Source organism: Pinus tabuliformis, chromosome 5_1, assembly GCF_031772625.1.
Source record: "Pinus tabuliformis cultivar Carrire ecotype Pingquan chromosome 5_1, CPIR1, whole genome shotgun sequence".
NCBI lineage: Eukaryota > Viridiplantae > Streptophyta > Pinopsida > Pinales > Pinaceae > Pinus > Pinus tabuliformis.
In genome coordinates this window covers 410931836-410945546 of record NC_142305.1, presented here as the reverse complement: position 1 = coordinate 410945546, position 13711 = coordinate 410931836, and the positions used below count along the sequence as shown (strand labels likewise).

Genomic DNA, 13711 nt, shown 5'->3' with positions numbered 1-13711 from the left:
ACTTCTTCCATGGCCCCACCTACTCTCTTGGGTGTTGTCACTTCAGCTATGTGGATGTTGTTTGTGGGTCCATGCAACCTTCCTCTATCTTTGTTTCTTATTCAGGTGAAGGCAACCTCTGATCCTCGCGCTCCTTCTCTGGTGCCTTTTTTTGTTCTTATACTACCTTCACAGCATCCTGCACCTCCTACACCTTCGCTGCTGCTGCTTCATTCCGTCGCTTCTTTGCCAACTATGCCATCTATAGTTTTTCCTCCTCCTTCTTCCTTTGCACAAAAAAGTTCTCTGATTCTACTATAGAGCTAGCTGGAGTGTGCCACTCCAATGGCCATAATTCAAGGATGGCGAATATACCATTGTCCATGGCCAGGTAAGGTAGCTCATTCCATTTCTTCATGGGGTACTTACGTGCCCTGATATATACATGATGGAAGTCTGTCTTGGACTCGACAAAGCTCTGTAAAATATTGTAGGTGGTGGGTGATAATTATGGCTTGCGATTAATCCCCATTCTAATGTTTATTTCGATGAACACCCAAAATATTTTACTGCCTCTGATCATCTGCGCATCTTTAGTTGCCCACAGCGAAGCGTACTTCGCTGCCTCCAAAAGATCTTGTGCAATTGTTCGGAACTGGCTATCCTTGGGCAATTTCCAAGCCACCTGCACTATGGACAGCAGCAGTCATGAATAGTGGAAAGTGTTCCCCTGCTCCTGTGCCTTGTAGCAATTTTCCAGGAACTCCCTACACAAGTAGTTCGCCTGGTTAGAATGGACCCCATCTGTGTATTGTGTGCCAAGTGCAACCACCGACATGGGCACCTCATTCCCACGACACTTCCACATAACCTTCCCCACCAGTATCTGCGTCATGACTTTGACGTAGTGTTATTGATACTGTAGATCGCATATCCTCTCTTCTTCTTCTACAACTTTAATTTCTTCTCCATGGCCTCCGGGATGGCCAAATCATGACTTTTACCCTCAAAGATATATGCAGGTCGTACCCCCTCCCCCAAGGAAGTTGGGTAATTCTATGAATTAGGTGGTTCGTGATGGGGATGGGCTCCTCCAGCCACAAGCCGCCATCATGCAATAGGTAGACCAGCTTCTTGATGACAAAGATAGTCACTGGGGAAATATGGTAGTGAGACACCAAGAACATGTTTAACAACACTACCTTCTCTACACCTCGCAACAACTTGTGCAGCTCCACCTCTATGACTCCTACCAGTGTGTTTTTCTTCTAGAGAATTAGCTGTGCGGTTGCTAAATGTAGGAATTTCTCATGGTCCACGAGATCCCAGTCTTCAACTTTTAGAACTGTCACCCATCCCATTTGCGGTCGATAAAAATGGTGTCATCAGGGAGCAACGAAGTTCGCAGAGAGCACTTTCTCTCATCTAGGTCCTTGGGCACCCTTTCTTTCCCCTTCCGCCGAGGAACATATGCGGGCAGCATGGTCAGAGGGTCCTCACACTGGGTTTCTTCCTCCATTTCTTCATCCTCCTCCTCTTGTACCAAGATTTCCGCAAGGTCTTCCTCTTCCTCATTGACTTCCAAATTTATCCCCTTCCCCTTTTCTTCCACGGTAGGTTTAGTCCTCATTGGGTTTCTAAGGAACATGCACACCGGTACCATAGGCTTCTTGTCTTTCTTGGGTCTCGACATGCATGGCGATTTAGGGATTTCTAGGACTATCCGATGCTTTTTAGGGCATCTCCTACCATCATGGCCTGCATGGCCTTTTGAATAGTCATTTCTCCAATATCACTGGCTTCTTCAGATGTTGTCATATTGTTGTTCCACAAATCCCTCAATGGCTTAGGTAAGTGCTCAAACAATGCCTTCAACTTCAAAAAATCACACAAATCTGGGTTCATGAATCTTTGGGTGCACAAAAGCTCAATTATCAAATGGCCAAGTGTTTTTTGCTGTGAAGCTCTTTGCAATTTATAACACTTTTTGAATTTGAATTCGACCATTCCCCCCAAATTCAGTTCATTAATGCTCCCTTGGCAGTAGATTTTCCCAACTCTAGCCCATAAAGTTCACCTTAAATGTCTGTTGCATGCTCCATTTGGTCTGAAACCAAGCATCACATCGTGAATAGTGAATGTAACGGTCACTTTCCAACCAACCCATGCAGCTACCCTTGCGCTGTTGCAAACCCTGTGAGACCTCACTACTGTACACAGTCTTGATATTGCACAACTCCTACCCAGAGTAGTTTATAGTCCTGTGCCTCCTTTCAGCTGCCTAGAGCACTAAGGTTATTCTTTCTATGGCTAGTCAGATGGCTGGGCCACCTGTATATGGATTCAACTGATTAACATTTACTTTTCCTAGGAAGAGTTCACCATTCAGTTTCACCAACTACACAGTGCCACCATCTGTGATCTCCTTAGTAATGTACGGTCCCATCCAATGCATTTGGAGCTTCCCTTCGAATTTATATAAGAATACCAAATCATTCACCTTAAAGGTACGCAACCTAATATGTCAATTATGCCAAGCCTTTTCGTGCTACTTTTGTACCTACTGATGGAATCCAACCAAAAACCATTCTTCTTTGAGTTCTTCCAACCATGTGAGAATTTCGTCCAGGTCTTTGCGGTCCATCATACCTGTGAGTGTTGTTATGTGTAGACTGGGGATGATATATTCCATCAACATTTTAACTTCCACTCCATAGACAAGCTCAAAAGGTTTCTATCTTGTTAGTTTCTTGCATGTTGTCCTATAAACCCATAGAACTGCGCGTACGCATAGGTCCCAATCACTTCGCTGTGCATTTCATACTTTCATCAATGCGGTCTCTAATACGTTGTTAAATTATTCTACTATCCCATTAGCTTATGGGTGATATGGTGTTATTTTTTGATGATACACTTGGAAGTCTTCCGTCAGTGTGCTGCTCATTTCATTCAGGAAATGTCTACAGTGATCGCTCATCAAGATCTTCAGAGAACCAAAGCGTATTAGTATGTCTTCAAATAGAAGCTTTGTGGTCATCATGGCTGTGCAATCTTTTATGATCTGTGCTTCTCCCCAATGAGTCAGGTACTCTGTTGCGGTGATAATTTATCTCATGACTATCTTTCCTTGAGGTTTGATATGTCCTACAAAGTCAATCACCCACTTTTCGAAGGACTACAATGTCATTTTTGGATTCAAAGTCATCTCATCCCTTCGCTATGGCTTACTCGTTCTTTGGCATACATCACATGCCCTTTAATGTGGTTTTGAATCCTGATGAAGGGTCAGCCACCACAACCCTCCGTGGAGAATCTTCTACGTGGTTTCTCTCCCTGAGTAATGACCTCCCATGGCACCCCCATAAGCGTCTAGAAGCTTCATTTAAACTTAGGTACCTACCTTTGCAATATCTCATCATTCCCCATCTTGTATAGATGCCCCTAATGATAGAAAAGTATGTCTTGCGCACCACTAGTTCCTTCTTCTGATAAATAGAGTAACCTTAAGGCATAGTTTAGGTTGTTAGAAAGTGTATTATTTCTTCAAAATGTTCATCCACTATGCACACAACAAAAGGCTGCACGTTGGGTAGTCCTTCCTCCAAACTAGTAGGTTCCTCCCTTGTCTCAATGTGCAATACATCATCTGGTCCTGCGTTCAACCATGGAAGTTTCACTACAACCTCAAAATCATATTCTTGGAACAATAAAGCCACCTACATATGTGCCCCCTCAACACAGGCTTATTGACCAAGTATTTTAGCATGGAAATCTCTGTATACATCTTGAAGTGTCCCCCTAATAGGTAGTGCCAATATTTCTGTAGTGCATACACCATATCTAGTCCCTCACGTATAGTGGTGAAATAATTCTTCTCTGCTTTAGATAATCTATGACTCACGAGTGAAATAGGGTGATCTAAGCCTTCTCTACCCTCCTGTGTGAGTACTTACCCCAACGCTATACATGAAGCATCCACATGAACATGAAATTATTTCTTCATTTGGGAAGACAAGAATCGGTGTAGTAACCATCTTCTCCTTCAATATATCCAAGCTTTTCTTACAATCATCTTCATAGCAGAGCGTGACATCCTTCTTCAACAGTTTTTCCATCGATGCAGTGATCTGTCTGTAACTTTTGATAAACTTTCGAAAGTACCCTATATGTCCCGAGGTAGCACGCATTTGTTTCACACTACGTGATGCTTCCAAATTTAGAATCACCGTGATTTTCACGGGGTCTACCATTAGCGCTTGTTTACAAGCCACATGTCCCAACAGGTTCCCAAGAGGAACGAGGAACATACAGTTCTTGAGGTTGAGCATGATTTGGTATCTTCGACATGTATCCAGCATCAAGCACAAGTTCACTACATGGCACTTAACCAGCCGAGATATAGTCTAGTCATCAAAATAGACGTCCAAAAACTTATCAATATATTCCCTAAACATTGCAACAACCAGCTACGAGAAGATAGCCAACACATTCTTCAATCCAAACAACATGACAATGTATTAAAGGTGACCCCATTCTGTCACGAAGGTTTTCTTTCTCCTATCCTCTAGCACGATTCTGACTTGGTGGTACCCTGAGAACCCATCAATTAAAGAATATGCCTCCTGGCTGCCTACATTGTCCAACACCTCTTCTTTGAATGGAGTTTGGAATGGATCATGTACACATGTGTCATTCAACTTTCTAAGATCCTTGCATATTATTATTTCATCGTTCTGCTTTTTCTCTTTTACCACAATCGGGCTTACCTAATTAGATTCCTCCATAGGCTCAATGTTGCCTTCCGTGCACATCTTGTCTAATTCTATGTAGATCATTTCCTCGTATTTTGGATTTAAGTGATATGACCTCTACTTAATTGGCTTTGTGTCACATTTCAACGGGATCTTCATTACCCCTAAATCCCCGATTATTACCTTTATGTTCATAAACTTGGTCAAGAATAAGTCCTAATATCCGTGAAGTAATTCATGACCTTGTCCACTGTTGCATCGTCCCTCTATCTCTGGAATATTAATTTTCCACGGGTCTTCATCCTCTTCCTCAGAAGTCACATTATAACACTCTAGCGCGCAACTTAACTGAATATCGCATTCAAGCTGAATTGATTCTACTATTTCCCGTGGTATCCTGAAGATGGTTGCTTCTACCTCCTGTAGTGTTTCATCAATACTATCCCATTCATCCTCAAAGTTGAAGGTCATCACAAACCCTTCTCCCAAAACATCCCATTCACCTGTCCCATGGCAAAGCTCTAATTCTATGTACCAGTTCATTAGTACAACATCTAGTTTATGGTAAAATATGTGCACTCACGTAGGTTGTGGCCTTTCCCCATAGGCCTGCGTCCACTTAGCTAGATGCATGCACGAATCATCCTACCCATTGTACTTATCCGTAAAACACACTCTAGGCTTCCCAAACTATGTGCGCATCATTCTCCTACATTTGTGCCAATCTTCAAAGCTCCCTTTTTGCGTAGCTCACCACCTCATGGGCGTAGCTTGTACTACCCAATTCAAGGCCTAAAATTTTTTCTTTTCCAGCACCTCGCTTTCAAACTTGTCCAAGAAAGTATCTACCTCACTTAACCCATCACAAGTAGGTAGGTCTTTCCCTTTTGCTGATATGTATCGCAGTGATCTTGTCATCATATTACAGCTCAACATGGCTACTTCGTGTAACCGATTTTGCCATCGCTCTACCTCCTCATTTGAATCTATAGTATAGGATCTCTCGTTCTCCAATGAAATTTGTCCATCCATGGTAGGATTTACCCAGTCTTGCTCTTGCACAGTTATCTTGTAGATACATTCCAAATAATCGTCACTTTCATAGTCGTGCATTGGTTCTGTATAGAATGATCCTTCAGCAGGATCCAAGGGTATAATTACGCGTAGAGACTTCTTCTCAAAAATTGTCTTATGCTTCTTTAGATTAATCACCCCATTCATGTCAGTGGCCCAATCGATTCCTAATAGTGCAGGATAGGATTGTTGCCATCAACAATCTCTATCACTTCAAAGTTTGTTAGCATGCTCACTCCTTCAATATCCACAATAATTCCCTATAGTCTCCCCATGATAGTGCACTCCTCAAATATGGCGTTAGAAATGCTACAAACTATTCATAGTGTTGTCCATCCATTACATTCATATTAGCTTCACAAAGCATACGCTTCAGCCTCTGATGTAGCTCCCAAGGAGTCTTTCCTGGTAGCATCATGATCTCTTTGAATCCAGTGATCGACTGTGCTTCATACTTCAGCCTACTAAATTCCTTATTTAGCACAATTTGGATATCCGCAATTCCCACATTAGGATTATCATTTGAGTTCTTAATGTACCACGTCAGCGCTTGATCCTGCAAAGCGCTAACTACTGTCGGTTTCTTTATATTGTCAACTATGACTCCCTGTGCTTCCCATGCAACTCTTACCATGAACCAAAATTGGTCTGAATCCTCATTTACTAATCCCTTGAAAATAAGCAACTTTATCATTCTTTCCATATCGAAACATGGTGGTGGCGGAGGTGGTATGAGTGAAGATGGAGGTGATGGTGGTGAAGTTGGTGGCAGTGTGGGTGAGGGTGGTATGCACAGAATTCTTTGCCTTATCAAATTGATCGCACTTCACGGCGAGACCTTCGTGATCTCTTCCTCATCCCCTCACGAAGGTGAAATCAAAGGGCTATTCTCTAGTTCCTTACTTCCTTCATTCATGTAGGTTTTTCCACTTTGCATAGCTCTGAACATCAAGGTAATTGGACAACCCTCTCTTCACACAATAACATTATAATCCAAGTCTTTGGAGACTTTACGTACTTACCTCATGGTCCTTTCCGAAAGTTTCGTTGTGCCTCGTTATATGCTCACTGAAGTGTCTACCGTGAACTCAGCAATGAATTTTCCTATAATCTGATTGAGCCTGTGATTAATAGTTCACGTGATCTTCTCCTCCAATGCTTCCAACTTGCGGACTAACTTTGGGGTCCACACAATAGGACCGTCGAGTTTCCACCTTACTTGTCTATTTTCTAGCTTCGCGATCCACTCATACAACTCAATAGGGAAAGATGTGAAGAATATTTTGTGGATCTTTGTGTACAGGTATCAATATAAACACTCTTCTTTTGAAAGTCGTGGATTCTTATTCTCCTGTGCTGCGAACTCATGAATTATCCTGTCCAACTAGCATTTAATTTCCTTCTTAGTTGGATTCCAATGATACGACATTGCACATCTCTACGTAGATTCTGGTCTCAGTAATGGAACCATTTGTTGGCTTATTGTGGCCTGACCCAGGTTCAGAGTTAATTAGCAAAACAATTCCCTACATTGTTAGTCCTTTCGACATCAGCCCGCGGTGTGAAGACTAAAGTCTCACCCAAAGTAGTATGGGGGGATGCTGGAACCAAGTTTCTGCACCCTATAGATGTCTGAGGTGTCGATCTAGTCTCACTATGCCTACCTTTGTGCAGGTCACTTCGTGCACTGTCTGACCTACGATAACTTTGTGATCTGCTATAATTGTCCTTCACGTAGCCATAACCAAGGGCTGAGGTGATTTGACACTGTTATGGTAGCGATATGTGCTATTTCCCTAAGTTACACCACGTATATTACTTATATTCCTAGAAATGTTAGTTAACTTCACGTAAACCAATACTTTATCTCACATTCACTTAATCAACACATTCACGTAAGTTCATGCACCACATAAACAGTAAAAATACAACTCATACCCAATACTCAATGCATAAAAACAGGAAATAGATACACATAATTGATATGAAACTTCTATTTATTAATGATTCAATGTTTACAAACATGACTCACCTACCCAATACTCAATGCATAAAAGCAGGAAATAGATACACATAATTGATATGAAACTTCTATTTATTAATGCTTCAATGTTTACAGACTCGACTCACCTCATGCACTCATCTGCAGGGGTTTGCGCACTCAAATGCAGACTACTAGGCCTCTGCGCACTCATCTGCAGAGCCTTCTCCTATTCTACAACCCCAAAGACTAGACTTTACACTTAGATCTTCCGCTATTCTTCTATTCCATCATCATTACTTCAATTAGATTATCTCTTAACTAATTAGAGCCTTGATCTATTTATACACTCCCATGGTCGTAGACTATGCGTATATCTCTAAAGCAGACATTATATTACAAAATTGAGGGCGGATAACCCTATGACTCATTTACAACTTCGCGCTCCGTGCCCACAAAGTGCAGAGTCTTTACATCAGATTTACAAATTTTAGCCAAAATCTAGGCTCTAAGCCCCAAAACATTGCTTGGGGGATCCCACACCCAACAAAAACCCTAATCCCACATTTTCCAAAGCAGCATCCAACATTTACCAAAGCAGCCAACCAACCAAGTTAAACATGTGACGAGAGGCCTCTACAACATGATTCAACCTCCTAAGTCACATTAAGGAAGTGGAACCAATGGTGACGCACCATACAACCATTAATAATTAGCTATAGGATCCCCAGGAACTAGTCCAATGCTTAAGATAATGTGCCTTGGGCTCCCATTAAAATTTTCGCCAACTTAAGCCTTAGTTTCTCTCATTTTATAGGCATGAGGGAGACCAGAAAGCCAAAGTCACTCTCAAAAGCTTTCTTGCAAGTGACCAGAGACTAAAACTGTTAGTTATATTTCAATCAATCTGGGATTTGAGCAACTTTTTTAGGCCAAGAGCCCAGGTCACTACCCTGAATTGAACCATCTCTTCAAATCATAATAATAACATGGAAATGATAGTACTACAGAAATCACTTGTTCATGACCTTGGTTGGACCCCTACTAGCCATAACACGAATTTCGTCAAACATATTACAAATGCTTAATATACAGGTGTAATTAACAGTTCTGAGCATAAGGGTCTCATACTTAGTTGAGAATCACTAAGAACCATTGATACCTCAACACATCAACTTCCATTTTGTCCATTAGGTCATAGATACATTAATCATTTAATTACAAGTAAAAACATGATGAAATAAATACATTGTTGCTATCATAAAACACATACATAACCACTGCAATAGAAGTAGAAATACTCATGAATGTATTGACATATATACCACATATAATCCATAAAATTTATCATAGAAATACAAGGATAATTACCCTTTCATTAGTGATTAAAAATCCAAACCTAGGATGGGACTCCCACATTCCACCTGACCGTAGAATGGCTGAGCCAAACCTGTCTTCAGTCATTCACCTTTATGCCATATTACAAGAATGAATGTGGGATATCAGAGAACACATTAGTTAAAACTCATGAAGGGCTTCGATAGGCCATCCAAATCAACCCATAAAGAAATGATTCCAGCTCATGGTCGGACATCAAAAAACCAACATCAGGTTGGTCTCCTTCTAAGCCTTTTAGGGCTTCGAGAGTTATTGTTGCAACCAAGGTTTCCAGGATTAGTAACTCTACCTGTTACACAGTATTTTGTCACACCTCCTACACTTCACTATGACATATATCGAAGTGCCTGAAACATGAACATTGTGTAGTGTACTCATTCAAATATGCAGCTCATATCCTCCCTAGAACATTGATTGGAAAATTCCTTGAGCTTTCCCTTGGACAAATAGCTCTAAGACCCTAATGTTGAGACTCATCGCTCTTATGAGGTTAAAATCCCCGACGGTCACTTGTTTCATCATGATTGACCCATGATGGTATTTCTTTGTTCCCTTTCATACCCTCTATGATCCCAAATAGGTAATTTTTCCAAAAAGGATGAGACGCTTCGTGATCTAGAAGATTCCAGAGCGGTGTGCTGGAGGTTGTTTGGCATAGATGAGGTCAAGTTCTCCCAACTTGGCCTCTTGGTCTTGTCCCTATGACCTACCTACTTGAGATGAGAACCTACTCCTATCTTTGGATATATCCTAGCTCCCTTTCCTTTACTATATATACATCTTCTCCCATTCCCAAATGCTTAGAGGTTGGTTTGTGTATGTCTATTTGCACCCTTATGCTAAGATTGTGCCTAGAGGTTATTCATTTGACATGGAGAAGGAGTGCCTCCATATTTCTTGACTTAGAATTGGATTAACACTCAAGGAGAGCCTATTAGCATCAAGGCTTTGGTTGTAAGGTTCAATTTTTTTTCTAATAATACAAAACTACTAGTTCATCTTCCCAAAATGCATATGTTCATATATCATTTAGCTTGACATTCCTTGATCAATTAATTAGGTTGCTACTGGATTTTATATTTGTTTTGGCATGCCTTCGTGTGTCCTGATCACTTATGTAAGTGCATAACACTGAGAGAAGTAGGAATAAGCCCATGATCCAAGTGGTTCAAGGTCTTCAATGAAGGATATCGAAATAGCATCAGAACGAGGTAGGCGATCTCCTTTGTTCTTCTTTTCAATAGTAATTTACGAAGATGTATATTTGATTTTCACTTTAGTTGCTAGAACCACTCATTGGGCTAGGTAGATTGCCTCTATCCATAGAGAGGATTTACCTTCACAAAAAAATGGTGACTCCACTGGCGAAGCTATGATCCTTTCAATTCAATCCTTCACCTTGTTTTTGTGACAAGTTTGACCAACCATCCATTTTCTAGCTTGTTTATTTTTTTGTAACTATTTTCATTTTGTGGTGATTGCTTGAGAACATTGTTAGTTGTCTTGTCTTGAAGATTTCTTATTTTTTATTTACTTTTCTCACCCATCATAGGTTTACCTCTCACATTTGTGATGGCATCATGGATGTTTTAATTATGGTCATGATGATCGCTCAATTTCCTATGATAAGCATGATGATCCCAGAGTATAAGATAAAATAGGGTTTTTCTTCTTATTTCTAGTCCGTGTCATCTATGAGTGATTTTCCAAAGTGTCTATGGTGCTTTTGATTGATTGTCTTGATTAATTTGGAAAATTTGTTTCATTGGCTTTGATGTGAAATATGATTGAGTTCTAGGGTTTCTACTCAATTGGTCATCACTTGCTTCTTGTTGATGTCCTTGAGATTTTTGTTTTGTTGATTGATTGAGAGTTGTTTTCTGTAGAAATGATTCAAAACATCATTTTTCATTTGTTCTATCTTGTATTTCGAAATTTACATTTCATGGAAATGCATTAGATTAGTTTCATTGAAAAGTTATTTTTTAAGATTCATCATTGAGAATAGATCACATTTTTTAGTGATTGAAAGCTAAAAAATTGTATTAGATGCATCCGATCATTCAAAATGGAAAGAAAAGAAAAATTCATCTAAGTGCATCTTTATAAACTAATACCATTTTACTTTTGAAAAAGTTGCATTTAGTATTGTTAGAAGTCAATATAATGTTTACTTTTGGCATTGCATTTAATGAAATCAAAGATTAGATTTCATTTTCACATTTTTCATTTGGAAGACGGAAGTGAAAATTAGTGGAAGGCATTTTTCATGACACATTATTGATTGATATTTATTCCCTTGATTAGTCTAGATTTAATTGAAATGAAAGTTTTTTTTTGTCATATAGTTGCATCATAGGTGTTCATTTGACATCCCTTTGAACCTATAAACTGAAACATAATTTCAAGATTAACTTTAAAATTTACCTTACTTAATCTCAGGAGAATTTGAATTATTAACGCTTCATACTTTCTGATCTAGGCTAGAGACATGTTCCAACATATTTAAAACATAGTAGTTGTCATTCACTCTTGCATTGGACAACACCAGCACAGACTTTTGCTCCCCACATGATCAAGTACATGAAGGGAGACCCTTATAGGTTGCAAACCTCTATCCATAGGAAGACAATTTTTCCACCCTATAAATGTGATACACCAAACACAATATTCATGAATATTTCCTACACGTACGTCAAGTCCTTCGTAAATCTATCTGCTAAGGTGTATACTGCAGTTTACAATTACTTGGTACTCCTTTTTTCCTAGAGTTTCCTGAGTGGTCCATTCGATCTTTTCTGACTCCTTAAAATTGAAAATATCGTTGAACACATTACCTTTCATGCTTTCTAAGCCAACGAAAGCGACTAGAGAGACCTTTTTCTCCTTTTATTGACTCTTAAAACATGAAAAGGCCAAGTTTTCATTTCAAATTATAAAATTAATTGACCACAGAACAACATCCTTCCTGTGGAAATACTCCTTACGAGATCTTAGGTTGATACCAATGGAAACATTTCCTGAGCCTACTAGTCAAGGAAACCCCTTTGATGGGAACAATATTCCTTTTCCTTCTTTTGGAAATACTAGTGCTCCCTATATGGCAACATTGTCCCTTCCTGCATTGACGATTTGTATGCAAGTTTGGTTATTTTTAGCCTCGGTGGTTCTGAGTGTCCAAGTTGCTTTTCAACCAAGTTCTTATCCACCTGAAAAACATCAAACACATTTTGATCCTAAGTTTGACCCCTCGACTTCTTTGCCTATTTCTTTACCCCATTCTTCCTCTTTTCCTGATTAGAGTTTGGATTCTAGTAACCAGGAAGCTAAGAAGAAGAAGGAGAGGAAGAAGAAGAAGAAACAAAATAAGCAAGGGGGCAACCAAGAAATCATCACTACCGGTGCAACTAATGATGAAAAATCTTGCAACGAGCCCAAGAAAGTAAAATTCCATTGCATGTCATGTAAGGGTCACCACCTTCTTCATAATTGCCCTAGTATTTGGAAGGTATTAGAAGTGTGGTCAATAGGTTCAAATCGACATTTTTCATTAGCCTCTAGAGATCATGCTCGTGACAAACCCTCAACTAGTAACAATAAAGCTCATGGGAGAAATGGAAAAGTTAAATTTTGTTGGGCAGGGAGTCCCCCCAAGGCATGTTTTGGGGCTCAAAACCCAAGTTTTCACCAAATATTGTTATAGAAACTCCACGAATTGCGAGCACAAGGCGTTAAAGTATGATAGAGTAATAGGGTTGTCTGGCATAGTTTTGTAATATAATGTCAGCTAGATAGACCTACCCGTAGTCCGCTGATAATGGGATTGTATAGAAATAGCGACGCTCTAAGAGTAAGAGGATAGGGGAGAACGAAGAAGTAGGGAGGAGTCCAAGTGACTAAGTTGAAGTGTAAAGTGTGTCTTTGGGTCATAAAGTAGGTGAAGGCTCTACAGTTGAGTGTGCAGAGGTTTGTAGCTAGGTGCAGAGGGCGGGTCGAGTCTGTAACTGAGGAAGGAATTAATAAAGAGAAGTTTTGTTATAATTATGTATATTTGTTCTTGGGTTAATGAATGATTGATATAATTTTCAAATGTACCATTTATTTACTACACACACCTGTATGGATGGTTTATATTGTTAAGTATAGTTAAAGCACTCAAGTAAGCAAAGCTAATTAACTAACATTGGAATACAAGTAAGGGCTTGGGTAATAACGCAGAGCGTGACGTTTAGCCCATGGGTAGGGTTGCACGAAGGCAGTATATCAAGCTACGAAGTACGGGAAAATTCCTGAAAAAACCTATGCGGAGGGTCAAACAACGAACCAATTGAACTACTAAGACATCTCCAGGGTGCAAAAACCTGGTTCTGGCACCCACCCATACTACTTTGGGTGAGACCTCAGTCCACGGACTATTATCGAAAGGGCTAGTAGTACCAGGATTTGTTTGGCTAATTTAACTTTGAACATGGATCAAGCCCCAATAAGCCAACAAATTGTTCCATTTCCAGGACAGAGATCTGCATAG

The 13711-nt window shown here is 40.0% G+C and overlaps 1 protein-coding gene across 1 annotated transcript in view; it reads right to left on the bottom strand.

Annotated features, from left to right (window-relative positions):
- Positions 1 to 487: 487 nt before the first annotated feature.
- Positions 488 to 13711, bottom strand: part of LOC149165225 (uncharacterized) — a 29010-nt gene continuing 15786 nt past the window's right edge. The window contains exon 3 of the mRNA XM_089429751.1: positions 488 to 664. Within this exon, the coding sequence (XP_089285877.1) occupies positions 488 to 664 (177 nt within the window). The remainder of the gene's footprint in view (positions 665 to 13711) is intronic.